The sequence below is a fragment of the Paramormyrops kingsleyae genome, chromosome 2 (assembly GCF_048594095.1).
Source record: "Paramormyrops kingsleyae isolate MSU_618 chromosome 2, PKINGS_0.4, whole genome shotgun sequence".
Taxonomy (NCBI): domain Eukaryota; kingdom Metazoa; phylum Chordata; class Actinopteri; order Osteoglossiformes; family Mormyridae; genus Paramormyrops; species Paramormyrops kingsleyae.
This window is the reverse complement of record NC_132798.1, coordinates 11,277,146-11,304,340: the sequence shown is the minus strand read 5'-3', so window position 1 is coordinate 11,304,340 and position 27,195 is coordinate 11,277,146. Positions and strand designations below refer to the sequence as shown.

The 27,195-nt window shown below is 41.3% G+C and overlaps 1 protein-coding gene across 4 annotated transcripts; it reads right to left on the bottom strand.

Moving 5' to 3' along the window:
- Nucleotides 1–3,249: 3,249 nt before the first annotated feature.
- Nucleotides 3,250–26,048, bottom strand: LOC111839372 (mitogen-activated protein kinase 10-like). 4 transcript variants are annotated; one of them, XM_023803219.2, is made up of 13 exons: nucleotides 25,748–26,048; nucleotides 17,854–17,925; nucleotides 16,706–16,876; nucleotides 13,672–13,801; nucleotides 12,724–12,782; nucleotides 11,359–11,497; nucleotides 10,931–11,096; nucleotides 10,010–10,081; nucleotides 7,817–7,999; nucleotides 5,625–5,749; nucleotides 5,169–5,232; nucleotides 4,530–4,607; nucleotides 3,250–3,560 (listed from the first exon to the last, which is right to left on the bottom strand). In XM_023803219.2, the coding sequence occupies exons 3-13, from the start codon at nucleotides 16,825–16,827 to the stop codon at nucleotides 3,544–3,546; spliced, it is 1,155 nt and encodes a 384-aa protein (XP_023658987.1). In that variant the 5' UTR covers nucleotides 16,828–16,876; nucleotides 17,854–17,925; nucleotides 25,748–26,048; the 3' UTR covers nucleotides 3,250–3,543. The 4 variants fall into 4 exon arrangements, with proteins under 4 accessions (XP_023658987.1, XP_023658985.1, XP_023658988.1 ...); XM_023803217.2 differs by having other exon boundaries at nucleotides 3,250–3,555; XM_023803220.2 differs by having other exon boundaries at nucleotides 3,250–3,478; nucleotides 25,748–26,047.
- Nucleotides 26,049–27,195: the final 1,147 nt, after the last annotated feature.

Genomic DNA, 27,195 nt, shown 5'->3' with positions numbered 1-27,195 from the left:
TCAAGAGCACAGCTGAAACATTTTTGAATCCATTTACGACAAAACCTTGCTTGATTCTAGAAGGACGATCATTACAATTTCTTAGAAAGCTGAACATCTTCCAGTATGACACTTTCACCCACTTGTCCTCAAATTGAGTTTCTTAATCACTGGGATTCTAGCATCTCTTCTCAGACTTAATGTCGCAAGCAGCCTCCAAGTTTATCTTAATTTTTTTTCTTTGCTTTCAACGCATGTCCTTTGTCCAGGTGTCCATGAACACCACCACGACCCCCACCCCCCCCACCCCCCCCCCGTGGTGTTTCTGGGAGTCGTCGGGGGGGAAAAATTGACTCGCCAATGTCAGGCAACCCTGACCTAGAGCAACCTAGAGCTTGGTTATCAGCTGGTTCAAAGGTTAAGTGAGTTAATGCAGTTTCATCACTACTTATGAGGTGTTACACAAAAAGCTATGTAATGGGGGTAAACTTGGACCACAAGTGGGGGTCTGGGGTTGCCTAATGGTTTAAGGCATGTATGCTGTCTGAAATGATCCTTACTGACCCTCCCCCCCCCCCCCCAAATGGTATGATCTTGCATGACCTTTGACTTGCACTGGAGTCTGCGAGTTGTATTTCACAACTGTTGGCTCAGACTTGGTGGTCAGAATTGAGGGCAAAATCATGCCATATTCGTTTCCAGAAACTACTCTCTCCAGTGTTGAAATCAGGTGAACAGTTACAGCCTCTTCATCCCAACATGCTGCACATGTAGCTGATGTTCCTGAAGCCTCCTACCTTTATAGGCGGTGAAAACACAGGAGAGATGTCACTGCTTGTAGTTGTTTTTTTTCCAACCATCAGACCTTTAGGTGATTACAAGCCCTAGTTTCTGATCTGTTTGATACTTGGTGTCTACTGCATGAGATAATGTGACTGAAGTTATGCCCCAGGAAATCCTCTTCAGCGAGACTGAAACTTACTTTGAAAACAGGTATACAGTAGTATCAGAAGCAACGCAAACACCTGAAGGGGATGCTCTACTGTAAGTTATCATGGATGCCTTCAAAGACAACATACTCCCCAAACAGTGAATTGCCTCTCTGGCTTAATTCATTTCCAGTATAACTTTGAATCTACATATCACATTGAAAGAAATATTACAGCATCATTTTCTAGCGTGATTTAGGCACGTATCTGAACACTTAGGCGAGGCACCAAAAAATCTACAGTAAATAATGTCGACCTAAACCCATCCAGCATAAGTGTCATAATATTCAAAGTTTCAGCTGCAATCGCTTGAGGTAAGAAAACCTGAATCTCTTCAGTTTCTTCAGTCAAATCTCCCACCATAGTTTATTCTAGAATCTCTCTTCTATAAATGTCTTGAATGAAGAAAGTAGGTGTTTCACCTGGATTCTATCAATTCTTCTCCATCTTTAGCATCAGCTGATGCTGCATCTCATTTTTGCTGACTTTAAGACTGACCAAGGTCATCTGGTCACAGGTCATATCTGGTATCACCATCATATACACTGTGTCCTGATTAAAATGTCAGATTTGCATCCACCCCTGCTTACTGTCTTTCTATCCCTGTTGGGTCTTTCTGTTGACTGTGGGTTCAGTATAAATTAAATTAAAAAGTGTTACACGTTAGATTAAAACTGAAGAATCAAAATTAATTCTAATATATCTTTGCAATAGCTAGCTCAAAGAGGTTTCCTCAAAAGAATTTAATATGTGTAATATCATGTGCACACTCATATACAGACGTACATGATGTCGTTTCTGTCACGGCCTTATCTAGATGTTGGGAGCACAGACAAATACAGCATGGCTCTGAAGTCACCTTTCCCCCAGATAGAGCTCTCGCAGCCTCAAAGCAGAAAGGGGCTGTTTCCATGGCGATGCTTTGACCTTATGACCAAAATGAGGCTGCGGAATAGACACTGGAGCACAGGTGGAAAAGTGTGGTTTAAAACTGAGGTGGGAGTATTTAGCAGAAATAACTGATGCATGTATCTAATTCACCAGTATGCTATCCTTAGCATCTATTTCATGTTGGTTTAAAACCATATTGGTTTTTCATATTTTTTATCTAATCACATGCTAAGGCAGGGGTCTCCAACTCCGGTCCTGGAGAGCTACTATCCAGTAGGTTTTCTGTCCCACTTGGCTTCTGGTGAGCCACACCTGGCCCTGGTATTTACCTGAGAACAGGTGTGGCTCATCAGAAGCTGGGTTTGATAGAAAACCTACTGGACGGTAGCTCTCCAGGACCGGAGTTGGAGACCCCTGGGCTAAGGTATGCAGTAAATTGCAGTTTGTAAAAAAAATTATGAAATCTTGGTTCAGGATAAATTGTGAAAGTGGTGAAATGAAAATGAGCTCGTTGCACTACGGCCCCCTAGGGGTTAAGTGCAGTACTTTACACTTCGTGACTGAAGTCAGAGCCCCAGAGCAGAAGAGTCACCGAAACAGCAGAATGACTTGAGATGAGGGGCATACAGGGTCTATGCACACGTGAGAAGCATGTGAATTGTGCGGCGATGCCAAGATTTGAAATAACTTTATAAGAAAGATGGGTTCGATATAACAAAATAAACCTGGATATTAAATTTAAATCTGGATACAAAATGATCAATTTCTGGTTAATATCAATGCAAAAGATTTACTGGTGTTTTCTACTATAAGAATTGTTAGAATCATTTTGTGTAAATAACTGAAAACTATGATAATGAAAATATGTTTACTGGTTTTATATAGGGTGACCAGATAATCCATGTCAGGGAGGGCACTCTGAGCTAGGACAGGATTTGTAAACTACCATTTCAATTGAAAAGACCTGGATTTCACTTGAGCACTGAGTTCTTACTGTGTGCTATTTGGTCAGTCTCCTATAATCATGCATGTGTCACTAGAAGAAGAGCTGAACTATGTAGCCGAGCACAGGAGCCTTTCAGTTTGAAATTAGTTTGTAAAACCCGAAGTAGCTCAAAGTGTCCTCCCTGACATGGATTATCTGGTCACCCTAGTTTTATATATTAATGTTTTTTCCAAACAACCTTAACGTTTGTTGTGCATTCATTTCTTAAATCCATCTGTTCTTGTTTGTTCCGGTTCTTTCTTGTTGCTCATTTCGGGTGTTCGGCTGGGTGCTTGCTGGACTCACCGGGGAGTCAGGAGCTTCTTAGGGATGGGAGACATATCCTGCTGTGTTTTAACTGAATGTGACGACACGAGCAAAAGAAAGTGCAAGTCCAGAAACTCATTCTCCATGAAATGTGTTTATTTTTGCGGGATCGTTTCGATTTCTTCTGTCTCATTCAAAAAGAAAAACGACGGTTTCCTTTGTATTCTTTCGGGCAGCCAGGACGCCTGTGCGGCGCACTTCACCTTGCGGAGAACTCCAGGTAGCGCAGGCACCCGGCTAGTCACCTGCAGCAGCCCATGGGTCCTGCGCCCGCCTCCAGGCCACTGTCGGTGTCAGACGCCAGGGTCTGGTCCGTGGGTGTGGACGAGACATCGTTAGCAGAGGTGGAGGGGGGGGGACTCTCGCTGCCATTCACGGCTGCACCTGTGCTAGGAGAATTGTCAAGGTTTGACGTTTCATTTTTTATTTTTTTTTTGCGACCGACTACTGTGGAATTCATAGCTGATTTGGTATCAGATCTAAGATTATTTATTTGTGCGAGGTATATTGGAATTTGTAAGTTTTCATGTATTTCATGTTTATTGTCCACGAGAGACAAAGTTTTGTGTCCAGAGCAGCGTCAGCCAGCATGCATCATGCCTGAAGCAGCTGAGGTTAACAAGCTTGCGAAAGGGCAGGTGGTGATATGATCACTCTGGGATTTGAACACACACAGGCACAGAACCATAAACCGCTGTTACTGCCCACTTTGGAACTGAATACTTTCAGCAGGCTTGCACTGTGTATTAAAATAATGTCTCTAGAATAAAATATGACCCTTTGCTAAAGTAAAGATGTGCAACTAATCCCTCCCCCACAAACGGTTTTTTTCCCCTGTAATACTGTTGATGACATACAGGTGGCGACATTTCATCATCTGCATTCACAAAACTTAGGATCGCACTATAAATACATGAATATTTTGAGTAACGTTCTAGTCACTGAGAAGCATACAACTACATTTCGCTTACGTCTCAGAAAGAACACTGACAAGAATCGTATGTATGAGGTACACCATTTGCTTTCAATAATGTTAGCATAATAAAAAATAGTATAGGCATTACATATTCAGACATATTTCTGAAACAGTTTAGCTTACAATTAGTCCAGGGGAAGCCATATTGTATTAACAGATAGTCATTATTTCTTTTTAATGACTTATATGTGTGCTAAATATACTTAAATTGTATCCTTGTTTTGTTGTGGCTGTTGATCACCTAGCTTAAATGCTCTGTGTAACTGCTACTCAAGATTCTTTGCCAGATGTTTAAATATTAATGAATGAGATTCATTTGTTAAGCCTGAGGTCAGCTGTAGCCTACTTGTTGTATAGAGAGAGTGTCATTCACCCAAAGTACCTGAAGGGGACGGCTGTCCATTCACTACGCCATCTTTACCTTTCTCATCGAAGTTCATAACCTCTTTGTAGATGAGCTCTAAAGGCGAGAAAAAGGCAGAATTTCAGATCAATGCAGTCAGTTCTACTAACCTTGCCCCTCCCCCACAAACACTAAGGGGGATATAAATTTTAATTCCTTCAAGTATCCTATGAAACACAAAGCTGGCCTTTTTTGGCTGGATACGAACACTCAAGAAGGTGATTGGCCACAAAGAGGCCACACACATGCACTGGTGATGAAGAAAAGCATGCCTATTGGCTGGGAAGAGCTGAAAGAGTAGCGGAGCATGCCCATCGCCTGCAGAGAGCCATATGTGCCTTTGTTTGAGAAATGTGCCCGTTGCGTGTAAGATGGTCATGGACCAGAATAATCACAAGTCTGTGGCCAAGGAGAATGTTACTTTTGCAAAGAATTGTGCTGATGCCTCCTTACTTTGCCGAGCTCTAGACAAAGAAGTTAAGCATTTTCTTTTATTATTTTTTTTTTTGTCTGCATTTTAATTGCTGAAAACGGGGCACACTAGCGGTGTTCACTGTGCATAAAGACAGTAGCCAGCTGCATTTGGGATATTTCTGTGCCATTGAGGTGATTGTGTACCTTTCCACTCATCGATCGTGTGCTCCCTCTCATCCAGCTGCTTGTCATAGATCTGTGGAGGTGGCTGTATGGAGATGATGGGGGAAAAACATGTTGACGCACATTCATTCAATATCACTGATGGCACTAAGCACGTCAGCTGGCTGTTTTACACGATAGATAGATAGATAGATAGATAGATAGATAGATAGATAGATAGATAGATAGATAGAGATAGATAGAGATACATAGATAGATAGATAGATAGATAGATAGATAGAGATACATAGATAGAGGTAGATAGAGATAGATAGATAGATAGATAGATAGATAGATAGATAGATAGATAGATAGATACTGTAGATAGATAGGTAGGTAGATAGAGATAGATAGATATATAGATAGATAGATAGAATGTTTTTTTCTGAGACACTTGTATGAGGATGAGTCAATGTGTGGGACGTGCATCCTACTCACCGCCTCCACCTCGGATGGGTCATACCACACGTTAATGTAGGGGTGCTGTAGAGCCTCATCCACAGACATGCGCTTGGCAGGGTCAATGATCAACATCTTTGACAGCAAATCCCGGGCTTGGCTGGCTACAGAGGTCAGAGGTTAGAGGTCAAGCTGCAGGTCAGATTATACAGAATGACCACTGTGGCATATAATTTAACTGCCATAATAATTATTTTTAATAATGCAGACTTTAAAGCTTACTCTATGTACAGCAATGGACAAATTAAGTGACCACAGCAAAATTTCAGTTTTAACTAATTTCTCAGTTTATGGGTATGCGCCTGGGTAAACAATTTTTTTTTTTTGTGCAAACTCCAGCCTGGCAATTCCCTGCTTCTCATTGAATGAGGGCTTCTTCCTTCCTTTGTGGGTTTTCAGTCCCGCTTCTAGGAGCCTGTTATGAATTGTCCTAGCAGTGCATGTCAGACCCCTTAATGTTTCCCAGTCTTTTTCAAGGTCACTTGATGTCATCCTTCGATTCGTGAGAAACTGTCAGAACAGTTGACGGTCATCTCCGGCATTAGAAAGTCGCTTCTGCCCTCTACCAGACTGGTTTTGGTCATTCCCAGTGTCTTCTGCTTCACCTTATTCTTGTGTGCTGCTGTCTTAGAAACTTTGAGTCTGGAAGCAGCCTGCCGCTGTGTAACCTCCTTCTGGCAGAACCAGAATGAAACCAGAAATTTAAAATGCACATTTTTTAAAAACTTAGAGTGGCCTGGTATTTTTTTCCAGAACTGAATAATATGAATAACAAGAAGCGGTTTGAAGATGGATTGATTTATTCACTCCCTGATTCACGCTGCAATCTCCACTATGCCACACCTGCAGCCTCTGCATTTCATTCCCTGTCCTTATACAATTTGTTTTTATATTGTTTACATATTTCTGTATTTGTTATTGTAATCTGACTGCCTTCTGCCTTGTACTCACTGTATTATTGTACTTAACAGGTTTATTCTGCTGCTCTGTGTGCAATGTGCTGGGGCCAGTCAAAGCCCAGGTGATGCAGCCCAAGACGAGCTTTTCCAAGTTTATGTCAAAGGAGTTTATGGTTCAAGGTCCTTTACATACAGACTTATCTGAAGCAGAATGGTAAGTTACAGGTTTACCTAGTACTGCGCCAATCCACTGACAACTAACCAGCTCTTACCAGTTTAACCCCCCTCTGTTAATGACTGAGCCTCCATACGGGCTTCGAAGATCAATGAAGCCAGATCTCCTGTTACGCCTCTAAATCTCTGTCCTGCCACAAGGGGACGGGTGGCACAGCGGTTAAGGATCAGCCTTAACACCCAAATTTCATCTTTGAGCCCAAGGAAAGTCCCTTAGGCAACGTATCTAACCACAATTACCTCAGCTGATATATGCAACTGCCTCTTCTGCGAGACCGCAAGTCTCTTTGAGTAAAAGCATCTGTTAAAAAATCATTGTAACACACAAGCAGTTTCCTTCAGATATTTACCACTGTGGTTTTGATGAAGGAAAGCAGTAATAAATAATGCTCGAGACGTGTCAGAAGACATCATGTCACCTGTCTCTGGCTAAAGACGAACTTCTCTTTCCTTTTACTTTTAATGTTGTGGTTAAAGTACATTCAGAAAAAAGTAGCCCAATATCTGTATCCAGCGGAAGTACAAATGAGACCAATAAAATGGAATAAAATAAGACCTCAGATCTGGGACTGTTACAGATGGATTAGCCCAGCAGCTGGTGACGGAGACATGTGCTACAGTGATTCACACTGCTCTGATAGCTCTGTGCTCCTCACACACAGCCGGTCACATCCAGTCCATTTGCCGAATGATGAATGAACTGGAGGGGCGGCATAGTTCTCACGCAAGATTCTCGATTGGCCAATCCTGATCCAAAACCTATCCAGTCAAAGATGATCCCGTAGGTAGAATCCTGTTACCTGTACATGATATTAATTTTAAATGAAGCTCTTTAACTCTCCACGAATGTCCTCATATGATTTTTAAGAAGTCAAACTTTTGATTGCTTTTGATAATTTTTTTCATGCTTTTTGAGATATCTCCTGTCTATAGGCTTGCTATTGTAAAATGATATTTGTGGAATAGCACTGGATCTTCCACATAACGTTAGACGTGGCAGAAGTGGCCAGGGAGCTGTAGCTGAGCTGAACTTCTTACCTTTCAGCTTGTTGTGCTCGGAGTCAGCCGGGAACAGGCAGTCGGGGAAGAGTTTGGGGAAGACCAGACCAGCGTATTTGGGCCGGTTCTCCACGTAGTTCCTGACCGTGGGCTGGAGCTTCTTCATGAACTCTGGTGAGGGCGTGCCGAGCTGCTCAATCACTTTGTTCCACTGGTCGATGTCTGGGTGAGGGTGTCGTCGAGGAAACATGCCACCTTCTGCTAAGCGGGGTGTGGACAGCAGACAGCGCTGCCAACGGCCAGACACCATGGAAACAGCCATAGGTTTGACTAGTCATAAACATCACCTTCCTACTTGCACATTAGACCTAACCAGCCTATACTGTAACCTCATCGCCAGACAACTAAAAACCATAAAAGCCCAAATGAAAACCTCAGTAGACAACTGGCGAGACAACATCCTGCAATAAACAGGATTCTTCATCAATTTTCCATTTCTGTGCCAAGAATAAGTAGAACATTTTAGGGCGGAATTAGTTACATTCTGAATACACACATATTTCATTCATAATGCTAAGCAACTGTGTGCAATTTTAAAAATGAGAGCTTAGTAAGATCGGACAGGGGAGCAAGTGGCTTAAGTGATGACATCACTTGTGTGCAGATCGCAGCGGTAGGATAGGAAGGATACGACTGCTGCCCGGAAACAGCACAGCCCCCCTGACCACCTCCCCAGTGATACAGCCCGCAGACCACATGTCCAGTGAAAGTGCAATCATAGCACAGACCTCCCAGCAAGATAACTGACTGCACTGCTCAGTCTTTTGGGATTTTTTTTAAGAATCTGTTGAATTCTGCAGTTCTTATTCAGATGTTTAGTGCTGGGAAATAGCTTTAAATTGTATCTTTTTTTCTCATTTTGACCTCTATTTTATACTTGTCTGTTTTTTCCATGTTAGTGTCATACTGGAACAATATAAAAAAACATTAAAATGAGATCTCAGTGAGTCATGCAAGAAGCACAACAGATATTTGCACAACGGAAGTCTGCTATTGGGTTTTCAGCCTTTAGTTTTCATGCAAAAAATGTAAGAGAATTCAAAGTGATAAATCTCATTTCTGTTGTATTAACCTTTTCATCGAGGTGAAAGAGATGTGGAAACACTAGAAATCTTTAACCAGATTTTAACTAAAGATTTGAAGTATTCTCTGGGAATATCTAAACTGTAACGGTAAGGTGGCCCACTCCTCCAGGGTTGTGGGTTTGAATCTCATCTCAACTCTGTGTAAGTGGAATTTACACAGAACAAGAACATGCAAGGAAGAGGAGATAGGAATCAGCATGCTGTAAAGAAGCAAACATTAAAGGCAAACCTATTTACTAGTACGGCTAATACAAGCTGCTTATTAGTTGATTATCTGCCTGATTAGACGTATCTGACAGCACTACAAGCGTGCAAGAAGCTGATTAAAGCTACAGGCACAAAGTTACAGGCTGATTTGCCTTTAGAATCAACTTCTGGGGTGGCCACTGTATCTACAGGACTGGAATGCATGGCCACTGTATCTACAGGACTGGAATGCATGGCCACTGTATCTACAGGACTGGAATGCATGGCCACTGTATCTACAGGACAGGAATGCATGGCCACTGTATCTACAGGACAGGAATGCATGGCCACTGCATCTACAGGACAGGAATGCATGGCCACTGCATCTACAGGACTGGAATGCATGGCCACTGCATCTACAGGACAGGAATGCATGGCCACTGCATCTACAGGACAGGAATGCATGGCCACTGCATCTACAGGACAGGAATGCATGGCCACTGCATCTACAGGACTGGAATGCATGGCCACTGCATCTACAGGACAGGAATGCAAAACTGAGTGGAACTGCCATGCAAGATAGATTCCTGTTCTGCATCAGTGGCATCCAGACTAAGGGATTTGTTGGCTTTGCACAGTAAGCTGGTTACCTAAAGAGAGCAGATACTTATTCTAAAAATGACTCCTCGTTATATTTTTCATGGACATATTTGGATTGATCAAGTTCCAAATCGATACTTTAAAGGATGGACACTCAGTGCCATTTATACTGGCAGGAAATAAAACAAAAACTGTTTTTTTCCCTTTTTTTCCTCACACCCAAGCAGCTCTCATGAGACACCGGTGACTGTGTCTTGTTACATGGGAACGAGCATAGGCTTGTCACAAGGCTGAAGGATACAATCCCTTCCTGGGAACAGAATTTTGTGACGGACCATTTCTCCCATAATGCACCCCACCGACCATATATCCACTGTTGGCACATAAGAAAAGAGGATATGAGAAAAGGAAAGGAAGAGGTTAGCATGGTCAACACATATGGCGCATCCAGTGCAATAAATATAGATTGAGACAGTTAGTTAAAAACATAGAAATGGTTCAGTTGGAACACAAGGGATCATGCATCTCAAGCTAAACAGAAGTGCGGTAATGCTACTCCGGTAATCAAACACAGCAGACAGGGATAGCATTTGGCTACATAAAGTGCAGAGTACTAAGAATGAGGTGATCACAGCCAGGAAACAGCCTACTGTTCCATCCAACCTCATTCTCTAAGAGAAAAAGGACAGCCAGCCCTGAAACAAAGCCCGAGGGTGAATCTTGACAAATCGCGGCCTTTTTTGAATACTGAGGCGTAACGTGTGTGTTGGGAAGTAGCTGTGAACAGTGTGTTTGTGTTGCAGGAAACGGTGTATACATACAATACGGCGGAATAACACATCTGCGGGTGTGAACAGTCCAAACGTGGGACAACTGGTGCAAATGGCGATGTCGCCAAAATAGCGCGGATGCATGTGAATTTCACGATAATTAAAATAGCTAAAAATTCTGGGCCCCCTGACAGAATGTCACCTTGGGCCCCCATCGCATTATATTATTTTGTGATTTTACGTATCCAAGGGCCCCTGTGAAGTGTGGGGGGCCCCGAATCTCCCAGGGTATCCACACCCCTACTGAGCTCCTGGCCATGCTATACACAACGTAAATACAGGCAGTGCTCAGAGTGCTAAAAAGTAGTGAACACGCCTTATCCGCTAAGGAGACTTGGGAAGGTTGCCGGTGCATTAACTAACAGTGTGGATGCAGTGCGGGTGGGACGTACCATTTTCCTTGTAGCCCATGCCCAGGATGACCTCCGGGGCCCTGTAATACCGCGTCACCACGTAGGGCGTCATCATGAAGCTGGTGCCCGCCGTCCTAGCCAGGCCGAAGTCCAAGATCTTCAGTGTGCAGTCGGATTTCACCACTATGTTACTCGGCTTTAGGTCCTTGGGGAGACACAGGAAGAGAAGTGCGTCAAGCAGGTGGACAAGAGGCCAGCACTAAGGCAAACTGTCTATCTCTCCAATTACAGCTGTTTGCATACTCTCTGTTCATGATGCTGTAAATTAAGGTAAATTACGCCCGTAGCTTCCACTACTATACTGACAGGAACAATTACTACACATACTACAATTAATCTGGAATGAATTATTCCCACCCTTGATGTTTCCATTACCCCTACCAGCACCGGTGCATTGTGGGACTCACCCTGTGGATGATCCCTGCTGAGTGCAGGTGCTTGATGCCGCACAGCATCTGGTAGAGCAGGTAGGACATGCGCTCGTGGTCCAGCTCCATCTGGATCACCTGACACAGGTTGGCGTCCATCAGCTCCATGACCAGGTACCTGAGGGACAGGAAACTTGAATCCTTCTTCTCTGCCAGTATGACTTTGCTCACTTTCGTCACCCACTTTACTCATTGATCCAAAGGCTCCCTGTTCATTATCATCATTGCCAGTACAGAATCTTCCAAGGTTCTGTCTAACTTGGGCCAGTCTGCCTCACTCTGAGGGTTTGAATTTGTACTATTACTCTGAGGATTCAGCTTTGAGAAGCACCTAGTACTGTATGTATTCCAGTGACTGGTGTTGTATGTCAGGATTTTACACATGAACCATCACACACGGGTCTAAGGCTTGGCTGCTGCATGGTGTCTGCCATATTCATCTGTATCTGGCACATGTCTCTGAGGAATCCTGCGAGGCTGCTGTCTTTACAAGCTTCAGGAAGATGTCTGTCCATGCAGCGACTGGTAGCTTTTCTCAGACTGGTTTCTCAGTCTGCCAGTTACCTCCTTCACTGCCTCCAGAGCCATCACTCGGCTCCCCTGGGGCTCTGGCAGATTTGCTAATTTGTTCCTGTTTTCCATTCTTTCAGCTTCCCTTTATATCCCTTCATATCTTCTTCCAAACACAAACACACACACACACAGTTCTCTCAGCCTCTCAAACGCACACACATCCAGCCACACAAACACACGAACCTCACACATTATCAAAAGTCACTCACATTATCCGAACTTATTATTTTAATAGAAATATTAATTTCACTGTAAAAATGCTGCTTTTTTAGCTAATACTTTTTTTCTCAAAAGTAGAAAATGTAATGAGGCTTAATTAAAACATTCAGTAAAAATCAGACCCAATAACGCAAGGAAAGCCTCGGTCTGATGCTTATTTTGACTTGACTCACGCACATGCTTTTGTGATCCTTATTTTTAACAATGTCAAACTTTAAAATTGCGACGTAGTACTCCAGCTTACTAACTTACATACCCATCACATTAATGTAGTGCATTCTTACCAAAAGTTCTGCAATAACCATCCATACCTCATCTTCTAAGCAGGATTTACTACATGCATCAGTCCTTCTAAATTAAAAAAGCTCCATGACTAATTGAAAAGAATAATTACAAAAATCTCAATTAAATGTGTTATGTAATTACAGTTACCTAATACGCTCTGCTTTATTGTTTGACTGTGGAGTGGTAAATGTATTATTTCGTTATGATAGTTGTGTTTTATATTCAGGGGTGCTGTATGGAATTGATCCCCGTTTAGTTTGTACTTACACGTCCTGGAATTCTTCTAAACATTTCTGTGGTGTGAACACATTTAACAGGCTGATTATCTGAAAACAAAAAAAAAACAAATATCACCCTACATGAAGAATGGAAATTGTATCAAATTGCTCAGTTTGGGACTTGGTTACAATTAGTTAGATTTCTACATACTTGTTTCCCCCCGGTGTTTAAACAGCAGCATGATGCAGCCGCATCAATATGCCCCCTGCCCGCCCCCCAGGACCATAATGCACCGCGGCAGGACCTGAAGTCCCTACTCATGGCCTTTAGTGTCGAGTTAGACTTCTAAGCCAGTGATATATAATGCATGTATGCTGCCAGATACCAAAAAGGCATATGCCCTCTGAAACAGGCCTTTATGATAGTGGTGGAGGAAGCGCTTAGGTAGAGCTACACACATTAATCATTCATGTCTGCCCTGGAGCGCTGAAGGGAGCGTAGGAGCTCTTTGAAGTGATTACATTTCAGCCAGTTTCATCCTAATACACATTACAGCCTACACTCAGTATAACCACATCAGAAAAGTAATATCTTCTGTTTGTGTACATGCACTCTGAATGTACATACAGCTGTGAGCAGCTTGTGAAAGTTGAAAGATTCTACTTGCTAGATTACAAAAAAACAAACAGTTGAAAAGTTGGCTTGATGATAAAATTATATTTCAAATGCAATAGCACTTCAAGTAAAGTGTACAGGTGTGTAAAAACATCCTTTTAGTGGTATTTAAAGCCATTTAAAATTGTAGACTGTCTCTCCAACAGCCTGAGGTAAGGCTACAGCAAAAGTCTACTGTCATCAGTATGAAGGCATCATTTGGAATTACTAACATCTTCACTGAGCTTGACTTTTATTAGAAAACAGGATCTTACGTTTCATGAAACGGCATACCATGACTTAACAGTAAGAGGCCACCTAGTGGTCACAGTGGATACTCACGTTCTTGTGATTGACACATTTCATGAGCACTAGTTCCCGGTAGGCCCGCTTGGCATGGGTCTGGTTCTGGAATGGCCGGCTCAGCTTCTTGATGGCCACATTTCTGTCGAGGATAGCATCATAGCCAGCACTGCGGAGAGACCGGATCGCAGGTAAGCTGGGGGCAGAGACGTCTGTGGGTGGCAATGCAGCATCATCCCCGAGCCGATTAATCCATGACGAGGGACCAGGCATGTGCACCAGTGTGAGGAGGGAGTCTCACGCAGCTGCCCAACCATGGAAAGACTCCATTACTGACACCCAACTGAGTCTAAGCTGATTAGACGCTCACAAAAATGGGAAAGCTGGACTACAGCGAAAGGTTCAGGATTGACACATCGAACTCATTCTTCAGCTTCTCCTACCCCAGGGGTGTCACACTCCAGCCCTGCACAGCTTAGTTCTCTCCCTCTTCCACTACACCTGATTTAGCTCAAGAAATGGTTGGTAATTAGCAGAGAAGTAGAATCAGGTGTATTAAATTAGGGGAAACCTCTAGTGCGCAGGGCGTGGGCTCTGCAGGATTGGAATTGGAGACCCCTGCTTTCAATATAAGTGATTTACATTAGAAGTGTTTACCTTTTTTAAAAATAGTAATAATAAAAATAATAATAATAATACGATGTATTCCCTGACATTTGAACCCACAACCTTCATATTGTCACCACGCTGCTATACTTGTTGAGTTACAAGAAGAGAGACCTATTTTATGAAGACCTGAATGCCTTCTGTCACGGTGGCAGTGTTTTATTTTAATGTCAGATGAGGATCACCATCCTGATTTCAGTTATCATTTCGGTAAAAAAATAAAGTATGTGTCATGTCCCACCCTGACCCTATGCTAATCGTGTCTGTGCTGACGTCCTGGCTCTGTTCTGCTCTGAGTATGCTGTCCCTAACTGGTTAATCAGGTCTGCCTTCACATGGCTCTCGCGGCAGCAAATTTTCTCGGTTCATCTGCTTCCACCCCTGCCAAAAGAGCTGTCTCAAGCGATTAGAACAAGGTGGGATCCTCAGGAATGGCACTGCTGTCAGCTCAAGACATCATAGAGGAGGACAGGGGGGTCGGCATACATCAAGGAGGCGACTCAACGCAACCACAATGCAACTGATCTTCAAGGCACCACATAAATCTTTGAAACTTCACTAGAACATTAAAACAGGTATAAGTGTGTATATTACAGCTGACGAGTGACTAAGTGGGAGTTTTATTAATAACATGAGGCAGCATGTATGGATCACCGTCTTTTCATTTGCACAGTATGGTGGTGGACCTACTGGATCTGAATTTCAGTCAATTCATGGAGATCCACGTAATGTTGCATGAAGCACAATGAATATTACCTTAACAAATAATTTAGTTTGAAGTGACTTGCCAGTATTACCATCATATTCTTCTACCTAATTTTAGCTCAGTGTTAACTGCAGGTCAGTGTGGCTCAGTACTTAATGGGTGCAGCAGAACTTCTACTGGAACATGAAGAATAACATTTTGAACACAAATCCTAAAGCTACATGTGTTTTAAAAAGTTGCATACATATTAATCCTGCATAAATGATGTGACTGTGACTGCTTTTTATCCATACATGATAATATAACTATGCTGCCTCAAAGTGCAGCATAGTTATATGAAGTCAATTAACTGATTCTGTAGGCGTTCTCTTTGTAAATCGACTCTGCAAGAACAAAAAATTATAACCTACGCTCTTGCAATCAAAGCCACTTCTAAACGCTTCGTGTCAGTATCTGTCTAAAGTCTGCTTTAATTTGCATGACATCATTTATCTCTCTGCCTTCTTGTCGAGTCTGTTCAGATGAAGGATTTATTGTTGTTTGACTTTTCAGGCAGGCACTAACATGGGCAGCCATTCTTTGACCTGTTATGTCATTTAAACACAAAGCACATTTTTGGACCCCCTTGTTACATAGGGTGTCCATACATACTCTTTTTCCCAGAGTTCTGGGATATAAAATGCCTGAAATGACCAAGATTTAGCTTTGTTTCATGCTGACATTTGCTTTCTGAAGTCAAAATACTTGCTCTGTGTATGTTTGTGTTGCCTTGATGCCTCTCTTTGCGTCCTGTGCCCGGGGTGTCCCTCTTTTTTGCAAAGCAAAACGCAGACATCCCACCCCTCCCAGAAGTTTCCCACAAATTGACAGCAGCTCCCTGACACCCGCAAACGATGCACAAATGCGGAAATCTGACATTCCGCTATTCAGTGGTGGCAAAACGAGGCGGAAGTTTTACTGCTGCAAACTCGCCCCAAGTTTTACCATCACTCTCTAGCCCCAGTCAGCACATTTTACTCCCCCAGTTGCCAATATATATGGTATTACTGTAATACCAGCCAAGCATTGGCCAGCGCCCTCTCCCCCCCGGACACCCCTCGTCCTCCTCGCTGAAATCGATACCCCTAAGGTGAGATGCCTGAAAACATGATCAGCCTACTGTTACTGATACTATGAACAACAACACAAATGGAAAGAGTCTTTGCAATATATGTCTAACAACTAAATAGAAATTATTTTTGTAGAAATGTTTCCATGCGTTCCACTGCAAGATACTTGCAAAAATGGGTAACACTTTAAATAAGGCCATGTTTTTAGTAATTTATAAACACAGTCATAACAAATTACGCAGTCATAAATTATCACAAACATGGCTAGAAATTAATAAAAAGGCATAACACATTATAGCCATTTTTATTATGCATTATGAATGCTTTATGAAGCTGTCATCTATAATACACTATAGATACATTTATTATGCAGTATAAAGCATCGTTAATGCTTAAACTGGCAATTATAAAGTATGTTTATAATGCTTTATCAATACATTATAATGTGTCATGGATGTGTTTATAAATGACTAAAAACATGGCCTTAAGTAAAATGTTACCCAAAAATGTAATGTGGATGATGGAATGGTGTCTGTCATAGCATATGACAAACATAATAAATATTACATATTCATCTTTCATGAACACCCACCAAACTATTCCCTGAGCCCCAGATCCAACGGGCTTGAGGTTCTGGTATCGTTGATGAACTGTGAAGGTAGAGTCTCCTACTTCAACACTGTAAAACTGGTTGTCCACTTTGCTCTTGTTCATTGTGTAACGCTGGTCGAAAAATGACACATCAATTTCTTTTCAAAGACCCCTGTAGAAAAAAACAGACAGAACACACACAGATTTCATTCTTAGCATATATTACAGGTTATCTGCATCCACTGAATTATCTGCCAAGGTTTAATTTTGTGAAATTAAAAATGATATTTTTACATTTATTGTGTTAGTCCAGGATGCAGATTATACAACGTGACGTGGTCTACATTTAACCGTCAAATATAGCCAGATTATTGTCGAAATCCTTAGTACTCCCAGAGTTCCCAGTTGCTTCACCAGTGCTTTGTCACCTTTATCACAGCATCTACCTTGATCAGCATTTTTGAATCTGAATAAAGAGCATAAATTACTAGGTACTCCGTCATCAACCCAGTTATTCACTGAAATGTCAGGGCTGACTTAATTTGCTAAAATGTCAAGTATTGATTGTTTCTATATTTGTCTGCTTCACATGCAGTAGCAGCTGCTCCATGAAAAGATTTTATGGGGCTTTTCTATGTGTTTGATTTATAAAACTTCATTGAGAAATCATCTGTTACATATTACAGCTTGTAAGCAGCTTTATGTAATAAAATTCACAAAATATCGGTTTATGTGGTTCCTAAACCTCCTCTCATTTGCATCTCAGCCATTTCATGTATTTGTTAAATTTCATGATCAGCTCACTTAATTCATTAATCAAACTAATTTTGAAAAGTCACAGAGGCATTGATGTGCCGCACACTAGGGGTCGAGTCGAAAAATTGCCATGATAGTGAATTGAGTCAATAATATTAAAAGCAGCTTAATGCTAGGTTATAATAAGAGACAATTCAGAAAAGTGTATATGCCTGTATTTTAACCACCAACCAAATAAATATGTTAATGGTTAATTGTTATCATTGTGATAAAGGTGACAAAGTTAAAGATGTGTTCACTATACTGCTGAATTAATGGTAATTTCAGTAAATTCCAGTCAGTCCATTCTACAGATATTATATGATACCTCATCAACTTGCAGGGATCACAAACCTGACAAAGTGCAGTTTCTATACCCTGGGCTGGTTCACTGCAGTGGTATGAGAAAGGCAGGCTCTCGAATACCTGGGGAACAAATAAAATGTGTTACATATGTTTTATAATGTTCCATTACAATGACGACCATTAACATACTTAGAAGCACTTTTCAAACAATGAAGTCTTTCTGTAGTGGAAAGCTGAAAAACATGCAGAAAACCTCTTCAATAGGATAGGATAGAGGACACATGCACAGCTGCTCTAATTTTCACGGGGATGTGAGTCTCCGCTTTCAACCTCGACTCGTAAAATAGCCTGCGCAGCCTTCTGGGAATGCCTCATTTGAGTGGTGGTAGGGTGAAAGCTCAGCATTATAGGTTACTGTGGCCAAGCATGACCTGATTTATAATAAAGAAAAAACTACAGTCCAAGCAAGTAGAAGAGGCGGGACCAACCAATCAGATGTCTTGGTCCCGCCTCCTCTACTTGCTTGGACCCACCTCCTCTACTATCTGATTGGTTATCTCTCTGAACCAATCATTTTTCCTTCTGCCCTCAGAACATTTTTGTTTAAGCAAAACGCCCATGAGCATAATTTGAGGCCTCCTGGGCTTGAGGGTATGCTGGTTTACGTTAACTAACTGCCATTATAGTTTATAAAAAAAAATCAGTTGAGAAATGTAATTTTAATGGAAACTAAAAAAAATACATTTGCATTAATTTGTATCAGTGCCTTTACATTAACTGTGTAGGAGCTAAATTGGTTTATAAACAACAGGCACTTTGCATTATTATTTAAAAAGGTTTAATATTTAAAGGGCTATATACTGTATTTTTAAAGATCTGCACTTATTATAGCATTTCTCATATATGAATGGTCAAAAACAAATTAAAAATATATAATACTTTTAAACGTTTGATGTCATCTAAATCTGACAGTGAATTTAACCCACCTCAAAAGAACCCAAACAGAACATAAAGCAGCACACCCCCTACTGGTGAGGCCTGGAACTGCCCATTCTGTTCTATATTTAGAACTTAGGAACCAACAGTAATTGTCAATTACTGTTAAACAGGAAGAACTTGGGAAATATCCAGCTTCAAGCATCAGTTATGCAACTTGTTAAAGTAAAAAAAAAAATGACTCAGCAGCTCAGCAATGTAAAGAGATCATCATAATCATGCTTAGAAACAAAAACCCATCCAAAGCAGTTCCAGAGATTCCACCATATTGATTAGGACTGAATGATCAGCTGTGTCAGTATTGCACAGTGAAGCACTCCAAAGCATATGCCAATTAAATTTAGCTTTCCAGAAACATAAGTGTACAGAAAGACAATCAAGAAAAATAAGCTTTTTACAAAATGCTTAAGTCATGACTTCCCATTCCCAATCCTTTTGCTTACGCTTCTTTTCAAAAACCCCAATCTCATAAACAGGGAGAGAATCAAATTTTCCCCTCTCTGTCAATAAAGTTAATAAACAAACTGTTTGTTAATTTTATTGACAGAGTGAGGAAAATTTGACGTAAGTAATCTGTTCCACAAAACCTTACGTAAGTCATATTTTATGTAAGTCAGGCTTACCCTCCTATACCATCCAAGACACTAAAACATATAAGCCAAAAATATACTAGTAATATATACTAATGAACACAACTTAAATTGAAAGATAACTGGTATATGTTGCCTTTTTGCATTAACGCTTCCATAAAGTCTATGTATTTAAGATATTTTTTGCGTAAATCCGGATTTACTTATGTCAGTTTTATGTCGAGAGCTGCCTGTATAGTCAAGCAGGCTTCAGGGAATTAAATATATATTCATAAACAATGCTGAGTTATTACACTTTATTAGAAAGCAAAGTTACAAAGGTTGTTTTATGGTAGTGATTAACACTTTTAAGTTGCCTTAATGACCCATATCACACTGCGGTAGTTCAGCCAGTGCTCAGTGTTCCGCATGAGCCGTTGGTGAGTGAGCCTGAAGAACAATAATCTGGGTTTTATTTTGCAGAATCTGAAATAGTTTTCAACACAACTGGGTCTCATACACACAATGAGGTCTATTACACATTTCGAAGTCCCTCACACAATCCCTGACAGTCTGTAGGTTCTTATGAGATCCTGCAGTCTTCAATACAGCCTGGGGGTTCTGTAGCTCATTTCAGGCTCTTTTATAGACTAAGGTTCATTGCAGTGGGTCAGTTATTTGATTTTATGTGACTGATTCCCATCCACCAGAACCTCTTTATGGCTGTTACTTGTTGCACTCTCCTTAGGACGAGGGATTTAGGTTAGCGCATATAGGCCAGAAAGTGCCAGAGCTATGTTTTGCCCCCCCCCCAATTCACGTTTGCCTCCCCCACTGCAGTATCAGTATCTCTGGGTACCTTATGTACTTACTCACATAAAGGCTTCCCCCGCCTGCACCTATTGGTCTAGTCCCTCCCCTAGCACTGAATAAGTTGAATTTGACATGACAGCACCCCCCCTCCTTGTTTTTTTTTACAAAACAGAGATGTCGGCACCACCATGTAGTCTGAAAACAGACAAACTACTCCCCTGAATACAAATGAAAATGAAGCCTTAGGTGTTTACAGCTTTGGGCTACCCTCATTTTTGTGCCCATTCCCGTGATTTTGGTGGGTGTGACTGCTATTCCTGACACAGTGGATTACAGTGCAGCTCTAGAGGTCTGACTGAAATGCTGAAATGCCCACTGAAATCTTTCATGGAATCAATCAGCCGTGAGTGTGCTGTGAATTGATTATGTATGGTACACACAGTATGCTATAAATCCACAAAAGCCTAGGCCACAGACCTGGATAAGATGCTAGCTCAGCACTGGGCACACACTGAGGAAAATTTAAGTAGACCAGTGCACCTAAACTCTTCATTTTTGGACTGCACAAGTGAACAAAGGGGAATGTGTACATTCCAAACACACACATTGAACCCACATCTGTAAATGCATGAAGGTGATACCCACGGAGCCGCTACGTAATCCTTGCAGATGATTGGTTAGAATAGTACTCAGACTGACCAATCACACAAAACGAACATTCTGACCAGCCTTCCACTCAAGTAAAGGCTGGATTCTCAAGCCACTCCTTGTTACATCTGGTATAAAAGCAGACCGAACTCAATGATAAGTAACGAAGGATGTAACTTTTTGGCTGCCCTGTAATGTGTCTTTTTTATTAAACATATATATTTAATTTTTATTAAGGTTGATGGCTTGTTTTCTGTGTGTTTGTGGGATGTTTCGTGGGTGTGATAGGACCCCAGCCAGGTATATATTTCTCCTCAGAATTTACTCTGTGCCTATTTGTTATTTGGGAACACAGATGCCTCCTCAGTCTTGGGTCAGAAAATGAACAAGTAGACATCATAGTAGCAAGACCCTGAAAAGAATGATCGGGCACGTTTGGAAAAAGAAGAATATCACCCTGCTGTAAGACGGCTTCATCACCAAACATCTCCAGGATATAAATACCTCAAAGCCGCCGTCAGGCACCCTGCCTCCTGTCCTTTCATCAAGCGGCACTAACTCTTCCCAGGCAGGCCGACCATAAGGTCCGTTTACAGCTACACTTCCAATGAGGGCTCCAGCACCTCCTGATAATACCTCCTTTTTTAAAATAAAAATGCAAGCCTCCAATATATCTAAGTTTACCCCGTTCCAAGTAAAGGTAACCTGGAGAAGGGGTACCTTTTTCCATAGGTCCAAATTCCATCAACGACACAAAGCCAAGACCAGGGGTGGGGGGAGGGCCTTGCTAGTTTTTGCCAAGCAGGGAGGGGGGGTGGGATCGATGATGAGGTCTGCATTAAATTGCGTATTGGCCCAGATGCGGACTACGGACCGCCAGTTCAGTACTCCTGATCTACAGCCTGGCAATATCCACTTGTGAAATGCAACGTGACCCACGACGCAAAACTGTTTCCAGGGCCAAACAAACCATAATGGTGGAACCAGTAGCAGGATTTACCTAACTTCAGCAAGGCATTGGTTAAGCATGAAAAGGGGGCTAAATTATTTTAGCATAAGTTACAATAGGGCAACAAAACAGATGGATAAGGGGGATGAATTTCCTTAAGTCGAACAGAGTGTAGCTGTACGCCAAGGAGGAGTTCAGTACATCGGAACTTCATTTTCGGTTCGGTATGCACAATGAAACAAATGGACACGTTTCTTGACACGGTTGGAACCTAAATTCACAAGTAGATGTCCAACATGAAAAAACTGTGAAAATGGTTGGTTTACACAACCACTTCCTCTTCTTCTTCTTGTTGCATGGAAAGCAGTATAAGGACAATTTGCTAGCTTTTTTATTTGTTTGTTTCAGACTGATTATAACATTGAGGCACGCAACATTGTGGCATTGGCTTGTGCCCAGCTTGGCCCCAGAAACAGTACAGTGTCACATGATTCAAACGTCACTTAATAAGCGGATATATGGAGTATAGAGTTGCAGACAGACGGACAGGATTCCAGTCTATTTCAGATTAATGAAGACTCCAAGGTACAGTGGAAGTTCTTGTGAGGTGTACGTCTTTGTGTGTCAGAGGGAGTACCTGAATGACAATCACATGAACATGGGGTCAACGTTTAAATACTTCACTGCCATCGACGTCCATAACAGTGAAAAGATATTCAACCATTAGAACCGTTTGAACTGGCATTCCTGATAAAAAGTACATTAATTCCTAATTATGTGCCATAGCTTTAACTTAGTTTTGTACTAATATAATTGGCAAATAAAGCTTAATTTCATTTAATTTCATTATTGTCGATTCCTGACTTTTTGTCCCTAATCCAGCTGTGGCTGCTGTCAGGTTTTTTAAACCCCATGATAAATAACAGACCACATTGTTATTGGGTGTTGGTGCAAAGCGCAAGCAGAGCAACAGGGATCCATCTGCAGTCCCTCTCCATTTACTAATATGTTACAGCACATTGCAAACTGCATCAGTGGCCAGAATTGTGGAAACCCCTAGCATTTTTCTCATTATGCTATAAAAATTACTACAGGACTATTGGCGGGAATGTTTATAAACAATCAAAGAATGTTTACAAACATCATACAATGACGAATAAACAAGTAAATGAAGTAACTGGAATAAAGTTCTGCAATCTCTAAAAATTGGAAGTCTTTATACAAATTTGATCACTAATATTCAGAGCTTGTGCGTAGTATTACAAAACACTGTACCACTAGTTATGACACCCATGAATTGCACTAAATGTCTTGTTAAGCAAGAATATAATTTGTCCAGAATCAGAATTCAGAACATCACAGTGTCCATCTTAGCACCAAACCTCAAAGATCATCTGCCATCATAATTAAGGTAAGTAGCATAAAGAAAGAACTTCAGAGTTCATGCACAAGATTAAGCAGTTTGTTTTGTTGACAGCCTCTTACAATGATCTTCCCATGTTAACAATCGTGTAAACCAGCCTTTGTGGGACAAGACGCTTTATGAAAGGAGGGATGACAGGTGCAGCAGCTACCGAGATGTAGAGCTGTCGCCAAGAATCTGTAGGCGCACGTTCCACATCCAAAACCTCGCTAAACCACACAAGAAAACAACTCACATTACAAACAACTCAACGCAACATGAACCAACTGTCATCACTGCTTGAGTGATTATATGCAACATTCTCAGAATCACAAAACTATAAAATCCTTAAGTGAAGTATTAAAATGACCTGAAAATTCAGAATGTGAGACTATGGATACTGTTTTAGAAGAATTTCATAAATGTGAGCATATAATCTAGGAAATTAACGTGCCAAATAAGTAAGTGAATTACATACACAACGATCTTAAAAGAACAGATGTTCACCAGCTGGGGTAATCTAGGAGCAGATGACTGTCATTGGTTTTTACTATCTCCATGGGCATGGCTACTATAAACTTTCAATGTGATTTTGGATTAGCTGTTGCTCACATGGCAGCCGTGCTCACAAAGGCCTGTGCCTCGACATTAAGCAGCACCGCATCGCTCTGTGTCAGGGAACCCTCCCACCGGAGCTTCCGTCCGAATCTCACTGCACCAGGTGACACAGGTCTGCGCCTTCCCGGACGTGCCGCCTTATCTCTGCATCGGCGTCGCGCCGAATCTCTTTCACGCGAACAGACTGTTTCACGACTGTCAGAACGGCTCTTTGTCAAGAACAAACCAGGATGGCAGCACGGTTTTAATGCCATGTCAATGCGCAAACTCTACGGTGGAGGTAAACAATGACAATGCAGAACGGAAGCCAGGGACGGCGTGCACGATCAATCCGAATGCGGCGCATGGAGTCGCAAGGAAAACTCTTTAATAGCTCTACATTTCATAACTTTGTCCCTGTTTCCTCTCAGCCAGCTTATCTGACTAAGTGGAACTAAAATACCATTAAAATGTGAGTGAAGGGTATCATTGCAGCCATTACTGAAGTTAGTGTTTGGCCCCATACACAAGAAGGCTTTTCACTGATAGTGAAAACACTGATAGTGTTATACAGTTACTCACGCCCTGCTCTTGCAGACAAGCAATATGTAGCTCATCTCAATAAGCGTGAGTCGTTCCAAGCTAAAACACATTACTCACCAAGCTGTAACCATCCATTGGATTTCTTCATATATACATAATACTATGAGTAGGCTTATATTAAAATTAATCTCCAACCAGACATACAGTCTTCAGTAAATCATTCTTTCCCTTTAAGATAACCCCTCCATCCATCTTTTAAGAGCTTATCTCGCTCCGGGTTGTGTGACCTTTAATATTATACATCAAATATTTCACCCTCTTTTACTGGTTACCCAATCGACAACAAGATTAAAACAGTATTGACAAGGGTCCATAAAATGGTTTTAAAATCGCACAAACGTTTAAAATACTAAATTTTTATCCGTACGCAAGTAATAAAAAATATTTATGGTGGATTGCTTATCCCTTTTGCTGGAATGATTTAACTCTATTCACATTTTAGATTTACACACGTGAAACCAAACCGGCAACCTCAACAAGAATGTATGTTTGCTAAATCGGCCTTATGTACGAATTCCTCTTCCACCACCTGAAAAGTGCTTAAACTGTATTAATATTTTTATTATTATTAAAAACAACGACACCAATAATAATAATAATAATAATAATAATAATAATAATAGGCTAATAATAATAATAGCAATAAGTCCAAACGTCAAGTGTATTTCCATTAAAAAAAATATTCCATTACAAAAAATCTAAGTTTCAGTACGGCCAGGTCGGAAAACATGTTATAATGCTGAAATTTACACATACCCCTCACTGGGCCACGGACGGTTCATGTGTCCAAACCGATCTGTCGCACAGTTGTGTCACATTGTTAAGGCACAGTACTCCAATACTGTAAGGTCTTCAAATTTCAACTATGTTAACTATTAATTTCAAGTGCAATGACATAAAAAGCTATCCAGTAATAAAATGGCATGATTTTAGCTGCAATTAGGTGTTACATTTTGAATTGTTGGTGGGGGAAGGGATTTCAACACGTTCATTACCGCAATCATGCCATGCAATTTAGCCAAACATGCGGCCGGTCGCTTAACAGCTAAAAGCGGATAATTAAACTCCGATCACTGGCGTTTATTCATGAGAATTAAGGAATTAAACGATTGAACATAGGAAAGTAAATATGAATGAAATCTAAATTTAGGGTTTAGCTATTGTGTGGTTATGCCATTTTTCCAAAACATGCAGGCTGACTGAAAATTTACCTGGCCGGATATGTATTTTAAAGCAAACAGCATTATCGTTGTCATTGTGCATCCCGGGATAGCTGCAAGGGATCGCATCCGCTTTCCTGCATGAATCAATATTTCACTATCAGGTTACCCCACCCTTCTGCGGTCTCCCCGCCGCAGCACCTACCATTCCGCGCCAGCTAAAGCGTGACGACAGTCCTGCTCCGGTGGAACCGACGATCCCCTTCAAAACATCCCGACGTACGATGGACAAAACATCGCGATCGAGGGAGGGGGAGAGGTGTCGCCAAAATCCTGCAGTGCACAAACGGACGACGAGGCACTCGATTTTAAAAGCGAAATATAGAAGTAAAAGCGAAGACGTCTCGTTGAATCGCCCCTCCGCTCACCGCCGGGGACCCATTGTGGTGCAAGATGCTGGCCATACCACTGGCAGTTTGGAAGCTACCAGGGAGGAAAAAAAAGATAAAGAGGGGATAGGCAAAGTGGTTACTATGGAAACCGAGGGGGCGGAGGCACACTTGACGTCAGAGTCCAAAAACAGCAGCTGGAAGAAAAGGGATTTCTGCGCTGAGATACTCACCCATTGTCCACCTCTTACCACCTCTGCGAGCTGTTTTCCAGCTGGATAGAATGCATGTCTTGATCACACAATCATTGAAATGAATCATTTTGAATTATGAATCAAATTATCCTCATTGTTGCCAGTCCATCACTGCGCGAATGAAGCTCTCCATTCATAGTCAGATGATACTATTATGCCTTGAATGATTCATGTACATGCAAATACTTAAAAAGGCAATACCTTAAAATGCTCAGTGTAGAATGCGCTACTCTTATCTACCTTAATTAATGGTGAAATTACTTATATGCTCTGTGCTCGTTACAGCACAAGGCTGGGATTTCAGTTCTGCTGATCGTGTGCGCTAAAGGCTTCGTCTGTAGGGAATAATACCGCACTATTTGTTAACAAAGAAATAATACGAATGAGGCGTGTAAATGCCTAGCTGACAATTTTCCCTCACAGTATTCTTTGGATATGCAGCAGATGCGTAGTAAATAAGGAAATGTATTATAATGAAAAAGGTTAACGGAGTCTGTTGTTTTTCTAATATCCTAGTGAAATACAAACAAGCATTTCGGATTTTTGCGGCCAGGTTTCTTCCCGCCTCTTGCTTCACACGTCAGTAATCGCTGTAGTAAAATATGCAACTCTAGACACATAATCGTAGTTGCAGAGTTTTTATTTATTAAGACGGTACGATAAAAATGTGTTCAGCGGAATTGTAAATTGTTTGCATTTGTTTTAATCTTTATTATATTGTTCGAACTTTTTTTGCTGGCGATATCATTAATTTAACTTTTTAGAATTTTTCACAATTACATTTCTGTCCCTTTTCGTGAATACGTTCCTCATGTTTTCCTGTGTCAGTCTAGGAATATTACTCAAAAGGTTTTAATTGTCCTTCAATCTATCTATCAACTGGGAAAATAGTTATGGGAAGTTCGAATTGTACTTCTGTCTGATTCTTGCAGATGTTTCTTTTCTACAGAATGAGCATATATACATTTCTGGGTTAAACTGAAGATCAAAATAGCTGATGCTGAGTGAAT

Bases quoted from the DNA above. Each gene is read 5' to 3' on its own strand.
- LOC111839372 (XM_023803217.2), bottom strand. From the start codon at position 16,827: ATGAACAAGAGCAAAGTGGACAACCAGTTTTACAGTGTTGAAGTAGGA. The intron at 5,233-5,624 runs GTGAGTAGGATG...ATCTCCATACAG, and splicing joins ACCCATCCGAGGTGGAGGCG to CCACCTCCACAGATCTATGA. The intron at 4,608-5,168 runs GTACACAATCAC...TCTCGCCTTTAG, and splicing joins CACGATCGATGAGTGGAAAG to AGCTCATCTACAAAGAGGTT.